The sequence below is a fragment of the Sinohyriopsis cumingii genome, chromosome 3 (genome assembly GCF_028554795.1).
Source record: "Sinohyriopsis cumingii isolate HCF-2022 chromosome 3, ASM2855479v2, whole genome shotgun sequence".
Taxonomy (NCBI): domain Eukaryota; kingdom Metazoa; phylum Mollusca; class Bivalvia; order Unionida; family Unionidae; genus Sinohyriopsis; species Sinohyriopsis cumingii.
In genome coordinates this window covers 82,849,066-82,871,627 of record NC_142963.1, presented here as the reverse complement: position 1 = coordinate 82,871,627, position 22,562 = coordinate 82,849,066, and the positions used below count along the sequence as shown (strand labels likewise).

At 34.6% G+C, this 22,562-nt stretch overlaps 1 protein-coding gene across 1 annotated transcript in view; it reads left to right on the top strand.

The window, feature by feature from the left end:
* LOC149803206 (microsomal triglyceride transfer protein large subunit-like) overlaps positions 1-22,562 on the top strand; it is a 144,367-nt gene that overhangs the window by 72,621 nt on the left and 49,184 nt on the right. The window contains exons 17-18 of the mRNA XM_089952828.1: positions 11,264-11,434; positions 19,016-19,172. Coding sequence (XP_089808954.1) covers positions 11,264-11,434; positions 19,016-19,157 — 313 coding nt within the window. The 3' untranslated portion in view covers positions 19,158-19,172. The remainder of the gene's footprint in view (positions 1-11,263; positions 11,435-19,015; positions 19,173-22,562) is intronic.

Sequence of the window (22,562 nt, the reverse complement as noted above, 5' to 3'; positions counted from 1 at the left end):
AACAATGGCTATTCCCACCACCACCACTTCCTCATTGGAGATCACACACACACAAAACTTAAAGAGTACATCCTGAAATCCTGGCAGCATCCCTGCAGAGGAGATAACTATTCAATTTTATTGGTCTCTGGTTATCCCATGGTATTTCTGTTACTTGAACATTATCTTACAGTGTGTCCATTCTGCATGGTCGAAAAAGGCTTACAACCATCGAGTTGTTCAAGGACTCCCATTACTACAGATGTGAAAGAACGAGAACCATGCTATAAATCAATGAAGATAAAATAGAGTATATATGTGTTTGACTGTCCCTGATTGGTTGATAATGAAAGTAAGATTTTAGTAAAAACAATCTTTTGAGAGCTTGTCCTACTTGTAACTGAAAAAAGTGAGGGACATTGTTTTTTTAACATAATTTCCATCCCTTTACAGACCCAAGTTTGGACGACTCATTACTGAAATCAGCAGCTGACTCTGGTGCAGTATTGAAAGCACACATTTCAAATTTGTATAGATCCAGAAAATGGTGTGGCTGTTATGGGTTTTTTTCTTCACAAAAGCTGTCATTATAGATGTGTCTATACTGATATAAATTTGATCATGAGCACTCAAAATTTTAAGTTACTAAATTTTAATATTGTGGTGTTTGCACAAATTTACAGTGGGAACTGAATTAGTGCAGAGTCCTGAACTCTTGAGTTTTGTGCAGAAATATGGAATCCAAGCAGAATATATCCAGAAATGTAGAGGTTTTTAATCTTGGATTTAGTCTCCCCATTGTGTTTCACACTGATATGCTTATTCACAGAACATTTGTATAGTAGTAGGAAAAGTAAGTGAGAAATTTAGATACATATCATAAACAAGACAAACAGTATGTGGGGGGACAAGATCATAAGAACAGGCTGGAATGGAGAAGTATAATAAAAACAATAATGAGTAGAAGTGTGCCTCTTTTTTTTTATGTGTGCAACATTATTTTCTTAGCTTCAGTAAGAAATTTCATCAAAAGGAAGACAGTAAAGGGTGTACAGTTAACTAAACCAATATGAATTTAGCTACTTAAAAGCTGTATCAAATTGATTTTAACCTTCTGGTCTGTTTCCGTCCATTCTGGTGATATGTCCACTGAATCAATATGGTTGGAAAAAATATTTGGCAAATTAAAAATCTTTTGGCAGATTATGATTATACCCTACTTCTGCCTGAGAGATGTGAATAATTTTATTTCTTGGTTTGTTGATTGTGGTTGTTGCTCAATTCAAATGCATCATTGAAAAACATTGATGCATTCTCATACTTTGTTACAAATATTTATTACAGATGCATATCATCAGATATTGGTGAATATAGCTTGAATAAGTGATAACAGTTCTAGTTGGAACAATGAACATTATTAAGAGAAAATTTAAGTGAGCTAAAATGTAAACTTTTCAGCAGTGTGTGATGCAGGATTGCTCAAGACTTTTCCATCTCATATGCTCACCATGAAAAATCCATTTGCACCAACTGATGATGACTTTTAGGTAACTGTCAGAAAGGCATAATTGACGATATTCTATAGTCTACAAAAATTACTTGAGTCAAAAGTTGTAAACTCGTACAGCTGTGGCAAAAATGATTGACTAGTACCTTTGCTGCTGTTGCTACAGTTGATTAGTTGGTTGATTCAGTGTGGTTTGATTTTAGTTTTTTTGGTGATTTTTTTTACAATATATTAGGTGGAGGAAGGACCCCGAAAGACCACCAACCTAAATTGGTTGATCTGTGACACAAACTCACTGTGAGATGTTTAACTGATGTAAAAGCAAGCACCTTAGTACACTTGGGCACATGGAACCTCTGTTGATTTGACGTTTTTCTCCAACAGCTGAAGTCATTTAGACATGAGCTTTCGGGGTTTCAGTAGATCAGTATGGCCTTTACACCATTTTCAGATCAAGAGAATCTATATATGGCAGCCAGTTTTACTGCTGAAGAAAATCCAAGTCCTTTTGAGACACCAAACATCACTTATGTAGAACCACTGACTTCCACAAGTAACTGGCAACATTCTCATTAGCACATTGGAGGCAAGTAATCACATGACAAGCATCTTGTACCACTGCCATGGAAGCCCTTCAGATCTGTAACACAAGACAAGCATCTTATACCACTCTGCCATGAAAGCCCCTCAGGCCATAGGTATAAGTCTCATATGAAAGACTAGAAGTGGGAGATAGAACCCGTGACAACTGGATTGAAAGTGCATAATGTTACTGCTAGGCCATCAGTGATGATGATGATGGTGTTGACAATGCAGTTAACTGCAATGATATTGATTTTATGAGTGCTCTGTGAAAAATGATTGCTTGACTTTCATCCATTTTTTTAAATCTATGATATAAAAATGTTTGACTTGCTATATTTTGTTATAACTTTATATTAGTCTTGCAACAAGGCGTAAAAATAAGACTGGTAACTGAAAAAGATGTTCTTAAAAGAAATGATATAGTGTAAGAGTAGACAAATGATGCAGCATCACTTCCACAGGCATCATTGTTTTTTTTTCTCTGACAAATCATATAAGTTTACCAAAACATTTATTGGAAAAAATAATAACAATGAATCATAGAATCTGACCATACATTTAAAGCAATACAAGATTTAACTATTATTCTAATCAAAAGCAGCATACCTGAGAACAAAGGAAAATAGCAAGACATATTGATCACTTTTATAAACACAGAGTTTAGGAAGGATACAAATTCATGATTTCTGTATTAGAATAGAAATATCTATTATAAAATCTGTATTCATGGATGTTAAATTAGTAGGTATTAAGGGACTGATCAATGACATCTACAAATAATGAGTCACCATGAAAATCTGTGATTTCACAGTATCAGAGACATACTTGGCTGACAGACAAACAAACAAAAGGACAAAAGACTGATTATAATGAATGAATATAAATAAAAATATGCAGTAGATTATATGATGTATATGAATTCAGTAGATTACCTCCAGCCAGCTGTCATTTAAATCGCTTCTGTCCCCAACCCAATATTAAAATTGCTTCTACCATCCACTAACCCATAGCCAGAAATTATGTTAAAAAATATACTTCTGTAGGGGACGGTGTTTCTCGATTAAAACACATCTGACGGTGGATCATAATTTTTTTAAATTGCTTCTGTTGTGGGTTGGTTGAGTTTGAAACTGCCTTCCCCCTGGGGGGTATATGTTTTACTGGAACAGCCCTCACTGAGAAACTATGCCATAGGCATCATTTTAAGTCTTATTATTAAGATTATTATTAAAAATTGTCAATTCATCATAAACATCTATTTATAGATCCTATGCAGTTTGCATATTTAACAGAGCCAGATCATGTACACAATTTATAATAAAAGACATTTTATGCAGTTTACAACTATGAATAAAAACTTGTGAAAATTTTTTTAAAAATCCTGAACTGGGAGTTACAAAAATATAGATATACATGACAATTAGTAAAGATTAATCACCAGATTTAAATCTGGACCAAAAATTCGATTATAAAACGTATCAGTGTTAAACAATGGTTCAAATTGTGTAATTTTGCACATTTGAACATTAGTACAAATGATGCATATGCACCAGAAAATATGGTCAACATTCCTAAGAATAGAATGTTTTTTAAAATGACTATAAAAAAACTGCCAGGTTTTATAAATGGATGGTAAAACACTTTTTTGTTTTCTTCTATTATTATTATTATTTTTATATTATTAGTAGTAGTTGTAGTAGTGTTAATTGAGTAGAAACTGATTAATTTGTATTTCAGTAAAAACTTTTTTATGTTATATTGCATAGCATATAAAAAAATGTGGTATTAAGGTTTGTATGCAGTTTACCTTCTGAAATACTTCTTTAGGGCAATGTTGTGATAAAATATACCTGTAGGGCAATGTTGTGATAAAATGTATCTGATGGGCAATGTTGTAATAAAATGTATCTGTAGGGCAGTGTTATGATACAATGTATCTGTAGAGCAGTATTGTGATAAAATGTATCTGTAGGGCAATGTTGTGCTAAAATGTATCTGTAGAGCAATGTTGTGATAAAACATATCTGTAGGGCGAGTGTTGTGATAAATGTATCTGTAGGGCAGTGTTATGATAAAATGTATCTGTAGGGCAATGTTGTGATAAAATAAATCTGTAGGGCAGTGTTGTGATAAAATGTATCTGTAGGGCAATGCTGTGTTAAAATGTATCTGTAGGGCAATTTTGTGATAAAATTTATCTGAAGGGCATATTTTAAAATCAAGATTTTAGGTCATCACTTTGACCAAATCTATATGCCATTGTTTACATTATAAAGTCATTGATGCTAGTAAATTATCTTACAATCATTGTGTTGTTAGATCAGGTAAGTTACATAATTGATTATAATTCCTAATTACGTCTTTGTTTGACTTAGAAAACAATCCCTGCATATTTTAGTATGTGTCAATCACATCACTTTGTCACACCTTATAAAGCAGGCTTTGCTGAATAAGTGACAATGTCAAGTTGTTGACTTTTGCCTTCAGTGCTTTGCATTTTATACATTAACATAACTTGATATCTATGACCTTCCAGAAATCATAAACTTTATAAAGTAGGTCATCATGACCTACTTTTAATGTTCTTTGTATTATGTTAGGTCTCAAATACTATACCTTTACAGGCCAAGTGTGCCGTTATACAGGTAATTGTCATAGTCTGTAGCTATGCACATCCATGAATTATATGCATCTCAAGCAGAATTACAAATATAATGTTAATGCATGTGCAATGGGTTACAGTGACACATTTGACTGGAATTCATAGTTTTCAACATTTAAGTTGTATTTTTCAGTCATAACAATGTACCATGTGATTAAACAGTTTTTTTAAAAGCATTCCTTGTAGTGCTGTATCACACATGTGATACATAAAGTGTGTGACTACAGATGTATATTTTTCAGGTTTACACTGTTTTATGTCCTAAGTTGATGATGTGACGGTTCCTGTAACAACATTCACCTTTGGAATGAACCAGGCTGTACTACTGTTTTAAAAATTTTGATACTCGGTGTTTGTCTTTGTAATAGGAAGAATGATAGGGATAGTTGTTATTCTTGCATATTTTATAGAATATTTTAAAAGAAGTCTCCTTCCACAAGACAAGTAAATAGTAGAAATAAATATTATTTTGCATGTTTCCTGCTAAATGATGTGAGGAAATGTTTCATCTTGATTTTCATAAATACATAGGAGCAGGCCTTTTCTGGAAATGGAAATAATCAAATTATAGATTGCTTTTTTAAATATTAAATATTTTGGTCCAGTAGACACAAGAAAGTTTTATACTGTTATACTATCCTTAAAAGATATGGTGAGTGAATTGAACGATTGCAGAAAAATATAGAACATGTACAGATATTAACTTCATGCTATTCCAAAAAGGCAATATGTGTGCATAGTTAGTCATCATTTGGTCTCCTTTGTAGACTCTGCAAAAATAAACCAATTACCAACCATTTGAAACATGTATTGGATTTCATTGAATGATCCTAATGCCTGTAATTCATTTCTCTATCTTGAACATTTTGAATAAAAGAGCAATGTCTCCTTTATCTGCAACGTATTTTTGATAACTATTTTAACCAGCAGTGCCATGGGTGCAGCAAAATCAACTGACATGACCAGTTGAAATTTTTATACGAACCGTCACGGTTTCTTTGGATGTAATGTAGGGTTCTTAAATTTGGGGAACATTTTGCCACATCAGCATATACCTGGGTGAAATTCCATCTCAGTCTGTGGTGCTTCATTAAAACTTCCCTCTCTTGGGCCCCTCTCTTGGGCAACAAAGGCAACGTTTAAACGTCAGTCACATATTAACTCATTAACCTCTGGCATTTCGTTTAGCCTACTTCTGAACTCTCTAACATTAAGGTCATTTAAGATATGCTAAAATGGGTGGCATTATAAAAAGGTAGACAGATATATCTCTATAATGATACCAAATAATTTGGATGTTCTTGTTGTACTTCAAAATAAAGAGGCAAAAATATAATTTTTTGGACCCGATTTTTTTTTCCACCGAAAATTTGCCTGTAGTCAGAATCTGATTTTGTGTCTGGATTTTATACTTTTTGGCCTCAGATGTAAGGTAGACTGGTCTGAACTGCACACATACAGGTGAACCTTTGCAAAAAGTAGGATAAGATGGACATTTGGAATAAAGAGTGGTCTGGATACCAAAATGATGGGTCTATTAAGCAAAGAAAAAAGAAAAATAAGAACTCCAACTTTTACCCTTCAGCTCATGTGCCAGCAAAAAAGCCAGTGAAAAATGATGTTTCTAACACAGCTAGGCATTATTAGGTTAACGGGAAATCTCTTGGAAGTTGATGTATTAGGATGCATTCAGAAATAGCCCCCAAAATGTGTTTCCTACTTGCATTTCAGGCAGAAATGAAAAAAACCACCAGGGGTTAATGAACTAATCTGATGGAAAGTGTTTCACAACATAAGAAACCTTTAAATGATGTACACATTAAAATTATTTTTTTTAAATTTAACATTTTGGGGGAGAGTAGAACAAAAATAGTTTGAATGTAACATACTGTGTTTTACAAAGCATCATTTTCAGTGATTTAAATTAGGAAATATGGACTGTAAGAAATGCTGCTAATCATCTGGCACTTGGGATCAAGTCCAACAGAACAAGTAGTGTTTGTTCTTTGCAGCCACATTTCCTTTGCATTTGATTCTGCTGGTGGTTGGACAAAAATACCATTTTAAAGGATGTCTGCTGTATGTATCATTTTACAGTTGAAATCTTCCACTTTTGCAAATTGAATAATTTGTTTAAACAAATTGGAGGGGTTGAAGTAGTAGTGTACATTCTGTCCACACCTTACAGAAACCAGCCAGAACCAGTCAACTGGAGCCAGTCCTGTTCCACCAGTGCAAAAACCAATGTAATGCTGCATGTTGAGTAGGTGCATTAAGAATTGTTAAACAGAACATGTGTACACAACAAGCTGTAAATTGATTACCCTATTGTATTAATTTGGAAAGTGTAAAACCAAAGACAGGATGAATTTTTGAGGCGTTGTAAGTAATAAAGGGATCAAAGGTGGTCTATGCTGGCTTCGGCATCTCTGATTTAAAATTTGCCAGCTTTTGGCAGAGGCGAGATGAAAAGGACAGACTGACTCCACATTTTTTTACGGAAACACATAAGTATTTTTATTTTTAAGAGGGATATTTAAGTGCAGCTGTTATTTTTATTTGTACCTTTTTTTGGTGAATTCTTGTCAAAATTCAGAAATGTGCACTTTCTCCCGATGCTCAAGAAACAACTGCTAAGAAATATTGCAAGTTCAGCAATGCTTGGGAATTCATACATGTAAACCTCCCAGATTGGAGGGTTTTTCTCCCAGATAAGGAGTGACTCCAATCACTTCTATCACTCACTGAAATCTCCCATGTACACAGAATTATTACAGAAGTATTTGTATTTTTTAGATTGTCTTTTAGATGTTTTTCAAACCTTGCTCATAGTATATTTATGGTAATATTGCCTGTGATCATATGACTGAACTTGTTGAAGCAAGGCAGGACAATTTAGTTGCTATCTCAAGTAGAATAAAACAATTAACACCTGTTTGATTCTTTTGGCTTGATTGGTTGGCTTGATTGGTTGGCTTGACTGTTTGAAGTTTGTTGACATATTATATACTATGTGTGATCAGGAATAATTTCAAAAGATTAAAAAATTTGATTATGGTTTGATTATGTAAGGAGCTCAATCAGCATGAAACAGGGTTAGTTTGGCTTCTGTGTTTAAAGTTTGCTGAGATGTCAAGGTGTGCATTATCTCCCAATGCTCAAATGCCATTATCAAAGCAACAGAAATATGACAAGAAATTTAGTGATTGATGGAAATGGAAATCTCTTTGGTTGGATTCAAGTTCCTAGGTCATGAATATGGTAGGAAGAATGACATTATAAGCCATTCATCATATTATAGCATACTACAGTAAACACAGCAACATATGCCATCATTGATATCTATGTTCATGGAATATGCATTAATTGTGGATAAAGACATTTGTGTTGAGACATTGCTTGCCATGGTTATCACTTGAGACAATGTTTGCCATCTTTATCGCTGGAGACAATGTTTGCCATCGTTATTGCTGGAGACAATGTTTGTTATCTTTATCGCTGGAGACCATGTTTGCCATCTTTATCGTTGGAGACAATGTTTGCATCTTTATCGCTGGAGACAATGTTTGCCATCCTTATTGCTGGAAACAATGTTTGCCATCATTATCATTGGAGACAATGTTTGCCATCTTTATCGCTGGAGACAATGTTTGTCATCTTTTGAGCCAAACAGAACCTCTCATTTCTTGTAGCAGATCAGTTTTAAGATCAAGTCAATATAGCGCTACCACTCAGAAATTACACAACTGTTTTGGTTTAGGACTTCATTGGGATATAAAAGTTAAAGACATGTGCCACAGTGTAAAATTCGACATTCTCATTGAAAACATGTCCTCTTTTGAAGTCAAAACTGCTGACAAAATTTTGCAGATTTGCCCAATGTTGACTTCTCTGTTCTGTAACATGTATAGAAATCAGAGTTTATGTGTGTGCAGGCAAATAGCAAAGGTCCTGAGTATGCAATGTGTTTCATACAAAGCGAATTTTGAGAGAGTATATGTAGGAAGAAAGGATATCATCAGATATATGCAGATGCTATCACAAATGTAACAAACACACTTTGAGACTGGATCAAAAGTGGATACAGTAGCACTTGCAGACTTTGCAAATTTTGTGACACAGCACAAAGTTATTATTCCTCATTGCAGATCAGTTTACTAAACTGGTTAATGTTATGTTTGTAGACTCATAGATTGCACAGAAATGTTCATGCCAGTGTATAAAGACAATACACATTGTCATTAAAGTCCTCCAGGAGAGAAAAGTTAAAAATATGTATAGGAGTTAGAAGTTCAGTGTCATGATTGAGAATACATATTATGGCACGAAATGCACTTGTTTTGTTTTCTGTCACCTTAAAACATAACATTTATGTTATTCAGAATCATCTGGTTTGGAAGCCAGTCTACTTTTCAAAATGTTGAAATCTGATTTAATCTGGTCCTGTAATATGTGTGCTCACTGCCACTGATTCCTTCTTTTCATTCAGATTTTAAAATGAATGCTTCACTCATATGATGTGAGGAACTATTGCAAGTCCCCTGTTTTGGTTTTCTGAAGAATATTTAATGAAGTTTAATTTCATAACTTTTTCAAAATTTTCTAGTTACAAACATGCTTTTTTTTTACAAATGTGAGGTACCAACTATTACAACTGAATAGTTTTAAACTCTGTAACAGAAAATAGTGAAAACCAACAAGTTTTGTAAAATTCAACAAATAATTTATTTCTCTAGTAGACTGAGTAAAATTTTTAAAAAGAACTTACATTAATGCAAATTCAGTCCCAAATAGTCCAAAGCGTGTTATCACCAGTCCAATGAATAAAGTTCTGATTAAATGCCAGTGGTATTCCAAAAAAGATCCCATGCTGATATACCTGTAGTTTTTAATGTACTAAAGTACCAGTAGTCTGAAGTGATGTTACAACCAAGCATCTTTTGATGAATTGAATATAATATAATCCAAGATGTCCTTGTCTGAATTAACTATATATCCAAGTTAATGTCTCTGTCAAGAATAATACTGAGTACTTTGTAATTCCAGAGAATAATAATTTAAATGAATAATGCCAACCAATATGAAATTCTGAACACAACAAAAAGATTGATTTCTGCTTCAGATGTTATCACAGAAATAAGTAATTTCTCTGGTAAACAAGATTATAAAGCCCTCTATTTGACCTAGGTCACAATTAGTATTTTCAAAAAAATGTATTACTTAATAGAAAATTCCATTCTAGAAGATTTAGTAAATAAAATTGTAATATAGAATGTGGTAAACATCAGGCAGGCTAGGTATTTTCAATGGAGAATTCCAATGACCCTGACCCAGATCCTAATAAATATGTTTACTTTTATTGATAATAATCCTAATATTTAACTCAAACTCAGAGAGGAAATATTAGCTAGTATTATTTGTCTACAAAAATAAATGTTATTGGTCAGGTACAACATGAACTTGATTTAGGACAACGTCAGGTAAAAAATACAATTGTAACTTATAATCAGGGAGAAAAAACTAACACTTATAAATTAAATATACATAACACAACCAGCTCTGAATTCATGGGACATCAATCTTCTGTTGTTTTGTTTTTTGTTGTAGTATGTCATAGCAAGCTAATACTAGTCTTGCTGTTGTGAATACTTGTTTGTTGGTGTGATATTTCTTTTTGCATGAGTCTGAGTCATATACTGTGATTCAGCAGAATGATATGCCTTGCCTTCTCTGCTTTTTTAACTTCTAATTTAGGGAAGTTTTGTTTTCTGATATACAGAATGAATGCATATAATGAAACCAAAGTATATAATGTTTTCGCTATACTTCCCATTTAGCATACATGTGTACATCATCAGATGTAGGTGAAAGGATGTGTACACAGTGGTGAATGAAAAATTGACTCTTCCAAAAAAAAACACAGCATGATTAGCTGGAACATTAAAAGTAGGTCATGATGACCTGCTTTGTGCTTCTCAAGTAAGGCTTGTGTATTGAGTCCATTATTATACAGATAACAAATCACTAGAAGACAGTTTGTCAAACGGTCATATGATCAGCAATGTTACTTCACTGAGACATTCAGATACATCAAGTCATTTTTCTTTGCAAAATGCCTAGAAATACTAAAAGTTATAACTGACCATTTTATTTGTTTGAAATGATATAGCAATTGAATGTGGTCCAATTTGACATCATAATGATCTAAAGGCATGAAATAAAAATGGACCTGGCCTTTAGTATTGTATCAACTGTAAACAACTTTTACAGCAGTCGTGTTTGTTTCAAACTATTACTCCTACTTAAATATTCGGCTTTAGTTGAATTGAAATTGTATTAAACTTTTGTTGACCTCACATGAATGAAAAGCAATACCTAGCAGTTGCTTTTACATGGCAGCAGTGGTGGTAGTATTATCAACAGTTAAACTTTTTCAGCAATGCTTTCTAGGTTTGATATGCAGACCTTGTCTTTTTTTGTTTCAAATGTGATTTGGAAATATAGCTAAAAAGAAACTTTTTATTTTTCAGTGGTGCACTGGTTATAGAAGGTACAATGAAGTTGGAGGGAGACATAGGGCGTGCTGGCATGTCTTTCATGGCAGAGGGGGAGGCATACATAGATTTCAATTCAGATGTTGACTTTTATGAAACTCCATTCAAAATGTGTATGCAGATGATTCGTCCACCTCTCACCTTTAAGTGAGTTTAGTTTTAATGCATTTAAATGTACATGTAAAATATTTTTATGCCCACTGTGAGATGGAGTGTATTATGTTACAGTGTTGTCCATCTATCCGTCTGTTCCTTCTTCATATATGTCACTGATTCATAATACCTTGAGAGAACTACTACTACCTTGCAAATCCAGCCCTCCCAAATTAAAACTCCTTAGTTAAAATGTTAAAAGTTACCTGCCCACCTAGATGGCAGTTGGATAGTGTGATCTGCCCTTGATAATAGGATTGGTTCCAAATCCTTAGTTGCTACCTCTGGTCATGCCAAGTATCACACTCTCTACATAGAGGCCATGCAAAATCTATACAAGCATTTGGAAGTTTTCTACCTTATAGCAAGTTGGAGGAGTTTCATCTTCATTGGAAAGCTATAAATTGCCAACCTTTTTGTTCTTCCTTTCACTGACGACAAAGTCTCTGACTTTTCAGTGTTATTACTTTGCCATCTTCACACATGTAGGTGCATTGATAAATACCTGCATGGGTCATGATGGCATCTCCTCATGTTGCTAAAACCATATTTAATAGGTGTAGGTATGGTGTGTGATATAGAATACTCATATAATATTGCTTTATAATTTCCGTTACAGGTAAGTTTTCTATATTATCTAATCTTCATAGTTATATATGTGATGCTCTACTGATTTTACCTGTATAGACCATCATTTAGCCTTTCCTACAGGTAACATTATCTTACAATTGATATTATAGCATCCACTTCTCAAGTCTGTCCATTTGTCAGTCTACGAATACATGTTAGACTCAAATATTATAAGGACAGAAGTAAATGGGCAGCAATACTAGGGGTACTAAAGAAGCCCACCATGATGGATAAGGATGTGATCAGTTTGCTTTAGTTCAAAACCATATCACTTGCTGGGGAATGAGACGTAGTGTCTCCAACATAGTGGCCCAGCATATACGAACTTACAGCTGGTGGAATGAAATGCAGTGCTCTCTACCTCCACTTTTCTTGAAGACCATCATTAGGCCCAGATACACTTGCAACATTAACCATCTAATCTCCTCTTTAATGATCAGGTTGATGGGACTCACAAATGAGCCACCGAGGATACATTCTTTTCCTCTCTCACAGTTTTAGCTAGAGTGGAGGGATTTGCAAGGCTATCAAAAAGAGATCACAGGGACGTTCTAAGAACACATTCAATGGGAAGCAGTCCTACCAAATGTATAGCCTGAGTTTCTTCTTACCCTTGCCACCCCATTTTTGATATTTGGACATTTATGTTGGGGTGTAGGGTCAGAGTCCACTACCGTTGAAAAACTGGTTTATTGTTGATATCACTGACTATTGGACCTCTGATGTTATTGACATGTAGGTTGCGAGATTTGTTAAGTTATGTGACATGGAATGCAGATGGCGAGTTCAGGTCAAATTTCATCAATGCTGTAGTTTCGTCTTATATGTCAGCAGATTAAAGATATAACGAATGCTATACTTGCAATTTCTTAGAAAATAAATAATATTCCTATCAATTTCATACAGGTATATCATGATTAAAGGTTGTTAATCATTTTCTTCCGGATTACTCTCCACAACACCTCTAATATCAGGAATATCATCTTCATGCCATCCTTATAATACATTCCAGTAGGGGAAAGCTCCAATCATGTGTTGCCAAATGGAAATAATTTGCCATTATGACATATGGACCTGACAAGTGGTTTCTGAGCTACTTAGTATCACTTTCAAAGCACCTCTTACTTTGCCCAGGGTTCCCCAAAGCTACACTCATCACTTGGTCATTAATCTAAGTGCAATCAATCATTTCTTTGCACCTCTTGATTCACAGTGGATTGCATTAATGGTTTCTAAATGCGATTCAGAAGGAAGACTATACTATCAGTGTGGACTTGCAAGCTGTTACTCCTTCTCATCCTCAGACTCCTTGCCAACAAGGATATCAGGCCTCGTACCATTTCAAGAGTTTGGTCATCTGGGTTTAGGGCTCAAAAGTCAAATAAACAAAATGTCTCTCAGGAACAGGAAATGAATCAGTTAAATGGTGACCTCCTTACTTGTATGGAAATATCCACCTGCCAGAGAATTCCTTTGCCTGCTATGTTTGCTCATTGCAGCAGAAGACATCATAGTCCTAGCTTGCCTTCTTTGGCTTCCATTACAATGATTCTGTGGTCCAAATGGAGGCTAAACCTTTGACCATTGGACCAGCTTTTACAATCTGCACAATATGAAGTTCCATCTTGAAGTTAGGGAAACCTCACTGGACTTATGACAGGGATACCTCAGCGAGAACAACCTTTGGAAATCACAGTCAGTATGGATGCAAACACAGAGGATGGAGGGGAACCTTCTTCCATCGTTACGGGATTCCAGTGGAGTGTGACCCTTTCAGGATCATCATTTACATATCGTTCTTAAGATGAAAGCGGTTCCAAAAACTTTTCTTTGGTGGCTGAAGAACCTACATGAAAATGGAGTTCTCATTCTGTCGGACAACTCCACTGTGGTGACTTATCTCAGGTTGCAAAGCAGAAGCATTTCTACAAATCTCTGTCATTTTCTAACATGGTTTCTAAATTGACAGTGTCATGTCCAAGTTTGACATATTCTAGGCTGGTTAACCCTTTAGCTACAACTGCTGCTTCTAAGCATCACCTGTAAATAGCTCCTGAACCCCACGGATGCATATATGCAGTGTCAATAAGCCTAGTTTACTACCCCAGTGTCACTTATGTGCATATAGTTCAGCAGTACTTGAAACCCCAGTGTCGCATCTATGCGGACATGACCGCTATGTTAACTAAATGTTGATTGGTTGAAAGTACAGAAGTTTACATATTTTTGATTATCATAACCAATGAGAGGACTGTTTACTCAACATTTTGATACAAGTTTGAAAGCTGAGAGGTTAAATATAGACACACTGTAAGGGCTTTTCTGCACTTTACAAAACACGTGTAGTTGAGATTAACAAAGATGGATTCCTATTCAGATATGAGCAACATTAAAGGGTTAAGTGCCAGTGATATTGAAGAGTTTAATGGATCATTTTTGGAAAATGGATCAGACATTGATTTTAGTCCCATTTCAACACCAGATGTAAGTGATTTGTAATCGGATGATGTATGGATAATGACTGTTTTGAGAGGTACCACTCTCAACATTTAATTAGAGCGTGGATTTTATTATGTTTTTTTATATGTACATATGTAAATATTGGATTTATTTTGTGGGATTCAGTACTGTTACATGACTGGAATATCTTGTATGATGGGATGTAGGAGTATATAAATTGGAAATATATGAATAACAGACACTATACAAGGTAAGCTGTTTTTTATTTCACTGAAATCCAGCAAAAATTAATGAAATAATGAATATAAATGTAACCATGTTTTCATTGTCAGTTTTTGTAGTCAGCCTTGGTGATGCTCTAGTATTCAGCCTAGGAACCAGCCTCAGTATTCTCAGTAACTGATATGATAGCACTCAGCAGTAGTGAAACTGCACAACAGCTGTAGTAGCTAAAGGGTTAAATGTACTAGTGGATTTATCTCACAAGAACTGTCTAATACAAACATAATGGTCTCTTCATTCCTCAGTTATGTAATATGTGCTTGATGGGACTGACCAGTGGTGAACCTATTTACAACAAAGTGGAATACCAAACTCCCAAGCTTTCTCTCACCAATCCCAGATGCAATGGCTTGGACAGTCAATGCTTTTTCTATACATTGGAATGGCCTGAAGGTATATTTGTTCCCTCTGACACCTCTGGTTCCAAAGCTAATATGGAAGCAAGAGAATCAGAGTGATACCTATCTCATCCTGATTGCTCCACTCCAATGGGAAATCTTGGATCAATGACCGCATAGATCTTGCAGCAGAATTGCCAGGAAATCAAGATATTCCCTCATACTCAAGCAACTATGATGGCAGGTGTTTTGATCCCAACCCATATTTTTTGAACCTGAATATCTGGATCTTATTAAAACAGACCATCAAGAACAAACAGTTCTCACAAAAAGTGGTGGATAAATCACTCAAGCAAAGATGGCTGTCCACTAAAAATTTATAAGAAGGCAATGGAGTATGTTCTCACTGCAGTATGCACAATAACACTTTATACCACTACAGGCATCCATAACTCAATAGCTGATTTCCTGTGACTCTTGGAAGAGAAATGTTTGCACCACTGATAATTAAAACCTACTCATCCATGATCATTGGTACCCTGTGTCATGCAAGATCAGATATAAGACAAATAAAGAAACTATCCAATTTTCTCTCCATTTTTGATTACACATGTCCAGTGATAATGGATCCTTTCCCAAGTAGAATCTGTCATGGGTACTAGCCTAGCTAAACAAAGACACCATTTGAACAACTCATAAGAGCTTTATTGGTTCATATTTCATATAAGTCCTGCTTTTTCACTGTATTAGTGAATGGCAGGCAGAATCAGCAAAATACATGCTGTATTAGTAGACCCATCTACTTGCAGTTCCGACAAGATGGGTCTGTATCACTTATGATGGCCCCTGCTTTAATTGCCAAGAACAAGCTCCCATTCATAGGGAACTGGACTTTTTTGTAATTGTATAGAATCCTGTCGACTCTGGATACTTCATGTCAGGGTCATCTGAAGTACCCAGTGCAAGTTCTAAAGTGGTACTTGAGAAAGACCAATCCTATTTGTTAGGGGAGATCACTCTTTATCTTATCCCTCACAAAGGGAAAGGATGATATATCAGTGAAGACACTATTGTCCTGGATAAAGTGGGATATTCATTCTTCATCTCGGAAAATAATCCCAGTCCAATGAATATGCTTCACTTTTCGGATCATGAACTTAGGACATTCACCACAAACATTGAACTATTCTCTAACTGTTATTATTTATGCTTTGGGATGGAGATCCAAGGACACTTCTCTACAGTCGGGTTTTCTAGAAGCTGTCTCACATACTTTATGGGGCTGGAGATGGTCTCTCAGGTAGAGGGATTAATCTCTTTCCACTTCTTATTATCCTAATTTATTATGAATGGTATCATATTTGAAGAAGAAACGAATGTTTTCTAGTAAAATATGTTTAATATAATACTCAGTCATAATATACACCCTCCCAGCCTCTCCCCAAACTTACATCCATATAGAGAGCATGAATTCTGATCCAATAGTAACTGAGGCATTCACATGATTTGGTGCTAATCCCAGTAGCAAGAGGAGATCACTCTAACTTCCACTTAGGTCTGCAGATAACTTTTGGCTTTTTACTTATAATGTTTTAGCCTGTAAGGGCAGTATTTACAAAGTAGTAGTAGTTATAATATAATATTTTGATATGGTAAGTATTATGAAAGAAACATATTTTAATTAAAAAAATGGTTTCCAGTATTGTTTCTGCACAATAAGCTGTGTTGTGAATCATCTACAGTTTCTAAACTTATAGATGGCTTGCACTTGAACTGTCAAGAAGAACCCAGTCAGTTTTAGAATCAAAAGTCAAAGTCTGTATGACTGGAAGAAAACTGATTTCTGTGCAGTAGCTTGAGATCTCTGTCATCTACAGTTGCCAAATAATTTTGGTTTAGGATGACTTGCACTTGGAATAAGAAAGAACCCAATCAGTTTTGGGGGCAAAAGATCCATACATAGTCAGTGACCATAAACAGAAATGGTTTCTGCACAATAATTGGGTTTTCCATAATTACATTTTCCAAACTTTGTGAATGGCTTGCAATTAAGGAAATGAAGATCTCTACAGATTTTGGGGTCAGAAGGTAAGAAGTCAAGGTCACTGTAATTGAAATAACAAAAATAATTTTCCATACAAGAACATTGGTTCTGCATTACACACCTGGACCAAATTATGTGCATGGCTTGCACTTGATGAAAGGAAGAAACCTATTTATTTTGGGATCAAAGGCTGGGTTACTGTAAATGAAAGGGGAAAAAAAATTAGTTAATACACAAAAATTGCAGTTATTGACCATGTACCCATACCAGAGTTTGCAGATGATTTAAATGTTTGCATTTAAGGTATGGAAGAGGCCTATTGATCTTGGGGTCAAAGCAAAGGTCATGATCATTGTGACTAAGGGAAAGGTTGGTATTGCAGAACAATTTTTTTCTTCATTAAGTTTCTTGAACAAACTTTGTGGGTGGTTAACATTTTGGGTAATTAAGAAACCTATAATTTTGGTGTCTAAAGTTCAGAGGTTGTTGTCTAATAGATAATAATGGTTTCTGCATATTAGGTTTTGTTCATGACCACATACCTTGACCTTTGGTCAAGGTGATTGAGACACATTGGTCAATAACTTTCAGAGTTGATCATGCTTTAATGGTACCTTCACAGAGGACTATTAAACATGGGGCAGCTGTATAATGTACTGTTCATGGTACTCTTGTTTTCTTTGCTTTGCAAAATATTTGTCAGTCAAAGAATAAAATACCTAATTTTGCCATTCATTTTTTAAAAATTTGAGAATCTGATTACATCAAGTGCAGTTTTCTTTTTTTCCCATAAATATTTTGTGTTGAATTCATGAATCCTAGTTTTTTAGTTGTATTCCTGAGCTCATTACTTGTCAACAGCCATATCATTTATGCTAAACTGCCACATTGTGTGGACCTAATGTTTACTTTCTTGAAATCATTTCTTGTCCAAAATTGAAACTTTTGCATCAGAAAGCTAGTACTGGTGTCACTAACATGGAGACTTCAGAATCAAATTTGGATTTCCAGTGGAATCCAGTGACCTACTTTTTTCAGTCTTTTTGAGAAAACTACAGATTAGTTTAGTGAAATGACTTCACTAGAATGTTACAAATAGTATACAACGTCATAGGTGATGCCCTCTTGTATTATCATGTATTATATTAAGCACAGCTTTGTTAATTGGTAGTATATTAAATGTAAAATTAAATTATAATAAAGTATGCTGTATTTAAGAGCACATGAAAATAATTTTAAACTTAAATTACTTAAAATAAATTACCAGTAAGTAGCAATTTTTTTATATATATATAAATCCCAACATTATAAGGGCTGTTCCATTAAAACATACATGGGGCTCAGGGAGGGCACTTTTAAAGTGGGATACTCATCTACAGATGCAATTTAGAATTTTCTTAGCATTTTAATATGAATTCTGTGAAATCAAAGTACCCTGGCATATATTTTTTAAAAACTGCCTTCCCTGGGTACCATATATGTTTGAATGAAACAGTGATAAGATCCATGAACGTACCAGATGTTATCCATGTATTAGGGAAGAGAGAAAACTGCATTCTTTACAGAGTTCAGGGCTCATATCTACCCACAATGATGCATGCCATTGTTTTACTCTTATTACAATTTAAATAAATAAATAAGGATACATACATTTCTTTATGCTGGGTCAATAGTTACTCTCTCCCTCTCCCTTTAGAGGAAACGATTACATGAGTTGCATCCTGCTTTGTTCATTCTGATAGAATGGCTTTTATTTAAGAGTTCAGGATCAAATAGGGCCGCTTGATCTATGTCTTCATTTTAAAATGTTGTCTTTTTCAGGCATACAATTAGGAAGTATGAATTTGCTAAGCAGTTTGGAAGAGGATACAGGGCCAGAGTGACCAAAAATACTCATATAAATGGAGTTTCCTACTTCCTAAATAAGAAAAATTCTGAAGAATGTAAAGTTCTTATTCAATAAGGATGGTTGAGACAGGTAATGAAATATTTCAGAATAAGTTAGGAGCTGTGTTGACTCAGTGGCTGGTGTGTTAGATTTGCATTGAGAAGGATGATGGTTTAAATTCAAGCCAGACCAAGCTTATTGGCTGCCATGGTGTATCTCTCTGTAAGGCACTTTCCTCCAGTTTCATTGGCATGATATACTCATTTAAGTGTTGATGTGCCAGTGTAGTTGGAAATAAGAGAATAGGAGAATTTTTCAGGGAAAGTGAAACTAATCTTATATATGAACTCAAACATTAGATAAATAAGCCTTACTACCTCCTCTCAAATCCAGCACACCCAAAGATGAAAATTCCTGTTTATGTTATATACCTGTCCTTGCTGCCGATGGGTGGCACCAGTTTTAAGCTTAGCGGAACATCATGTAACGAGATGCTCACATTGTGGGGAGGATGGAGCAAATTAAAGTAACATGGTTGTTTCCCAGGAGAAACATAAATTACCTAAAAATTTGCTTTCTCTTTCTGATATGTTCCCAAATCACATTAGTTGAATAGGTTAATCTCTGAGGGAAGAAGATTGGTTTCCCCATATGAAGGTTAACCCACTCTCCTAACTTGCAAGAAAAGCACAACTTGAGGCAGTTTGGTTAAATCTGGGAATATGAAATAATGAGATCTTTGTACCAGATAAAATTTCCGTGAATTCAGTGAAAACTGCAAAGTTGCCCATCAGGAAGTTGTGCTGATGTCATTTGGGTCTGGTAGCCACTTGTGCGACTGAGACTAGGCCTACCAGATCCAGAGTGTGTCACTGTGGAGCCAAGTCTTTGTAGATAAAAACTCAAGAAGGTTGAATGTGCATGCCAACCAAAGGCCTTTATCACATCTTTGATAGAGACATGACAGTCAAAGGCAAGGCAAGCAAAGATTGCTATTATCTCATGAGCAGAGAGCAAAGATTGCTATTATCTCATGAGCAGAGATCTTCATTAGGCGACTCTGTTCTAGTGATATGTCAGAGTATGTATTCTAGTGATATGTCAGAATATCTGTTGTAGGGATATGTCAGAGTATGTGTTCTAGTGATATGTCAGAGTATGCTATGTGCATATTGCCCACTTCAGCCTCAAAGAGGGGGTTATGTCCCCTTTCCAAGGTATAACTGTAATAAAGAGGTTTCTTTGAACTCCACAAACTGACTCAGTCGACATGAGATAAAGTCTGAGCACATATACAGGGTCCTGTTTCAGATAATGTTTATTTTGGCATAACACTTCAAGAACCTGGTGAAATTGTTAAATTTCAGAAGCTATGCCACAATCATATTATATTCTAATTCATATGCAAACTCTTTCCCAAAATGATAATAAACGTTTTACACTATTTCTCATACTTAAAAAAAAAGTAATTTTTCCTGGTACGAGAAAAATACACGTACATTTATTTAAAATTTCAGGAACCACGCCTTGATAGTATTCGAATTCATATGATCTCTTCCCCAAAATTATATTTAAAAAATTATCCATTATTTCATGTACTTTGAACAAAAACTATTTTTTAATGTGTGAATGAATATACAAAATTTTTAGGAGCCATGCCACGACCACGTTATATCTGAATTTGCATTATTGTGAGGCATGTTATGGCAGGGTCACACTGTAAAATAAGATTTTCAGAAACCTCGAAATTCACTCTAATCTCATAAAAAATGTAAAACCTGACCCCAAAAATGTTTCCCAACAAGACAGTTGCAAAAAAATGTTTCATTGTTTCTCTTCACTGTTACAGAAAGAACAGTTTTTTTATCAGCTGCAAAACCAATTTTAAATAAAAAATAGTTTGTACTCAGTATGTTATGGTTAATTCTAAAGTGGAACCACCATAATTTTGTATCAAGTAATTTTATATGGAATCAAATATACCTTGATCCACCAATTCTCATCTTATGGAATGTTAATAAAAGGGTTTCTTGAGCTTTTCAAGACTGTAATAATGACTTTATTAAACTATTATATTTCTGTCTGCATCCTGTTTGATTCCTGAGTTGAACTTCTGTATTCTTCAGAAAAAAAGAAGGCAGATTTTATTTCTGATGTTGCAAATTTAATCTTTTTAAATATGATCAGACTGCACTTATTATAACATAGTATTATGTAACCTGGGGTGAAAAATCATGTAGATCACAAAACCCTTCATATGATAAGCATAAGCCTTGGTCATCCAAGAAATGGTTATGTAAACTGTACCTCCTTCAACAACCATGATCAATACAAAACTGGTCTTTTTCAATCATTATATTTTTTATTTTTCCAGACATCTTCCTATGAAATTTCAAGAAAGTTTATATCTTTTTCTTTTGTCATAAATTCAGCCCATATTAAAAGAACATCCTTCCAAAATGATTTTTTTGGTCTTTTTCAATGTTTTCGATATTTGCAAATCATTTAATTGAAAAAAAAGTGTAATAAGACAAATCATATTTTTTTAAGAAAGTTGTCTGTTATAATTTGCCATTTTACCCAAGATATTTGTTAAGATTTGATAAAATATGCTAGATGTTTCATGAACAGTCAACCTTTTTGCTTATTAATAAGTGTTGTTCTACTTATTTTATCAGGACTATTATTCCACATAAAAAAATAATTTTGATCTGTTTTAGAACACATACTGGTGGATTTGGTAACACTAAGAATAAATGTGTTAATTTTGATAAGGTCATTAATTTTAGAACAACAATTTTCCCATACATTGTTAATTTTCTTCAATTCCATTCCCCTAACAGTTTTTGTAAATCTTGAGTTTTGAAAATTCATTTCCACAATGTCTTCTGTATTCACAGATAATTCAACTCCTAATAGAGAGAAATTTGGAACCCAATCAAATCCAAAATTTTGTATACTTCTGTGTCTGAATTCTTTAATGCGTCTATTTTTATAGCTTTTATTGATATTCGCTTTTAGTCCCAACATTGATGCAGATGCATCTAATGTTTCTGCCAAGACATGCAAAGACTAATGGATTGAGGGACCATTTTTTATGGAGAATCTGTCCATTCATTGACAGACAATTGGCCAAGAAATAGAATCTGTCCAGAATATGTCTGATCTGGATGCTTGCATTTGTACAAATGGTTATATCCAGTTGAGAGATATTCCTATCGTGAGCCAACCTTGGTTGCACCCCTGGTCCAGGTATGATATCCTCTCACTTGTTACACTGATCATATAATCAAGCATCATGGAAAAGGGAATCTCTTGAAATAGCATCTGCAAAGGGTGCATGTAGAGGCAACTCAGAGGGAATAAGATCTGCTGCTTCATAAAACAGTCAGAGAAGGCACAGAAACTCCCTGTTAAATGATCCATTTTGTCTTGGATTTTGCAAGGACAACAGTTTGGACTACCTGAAGTTGGGGAAGA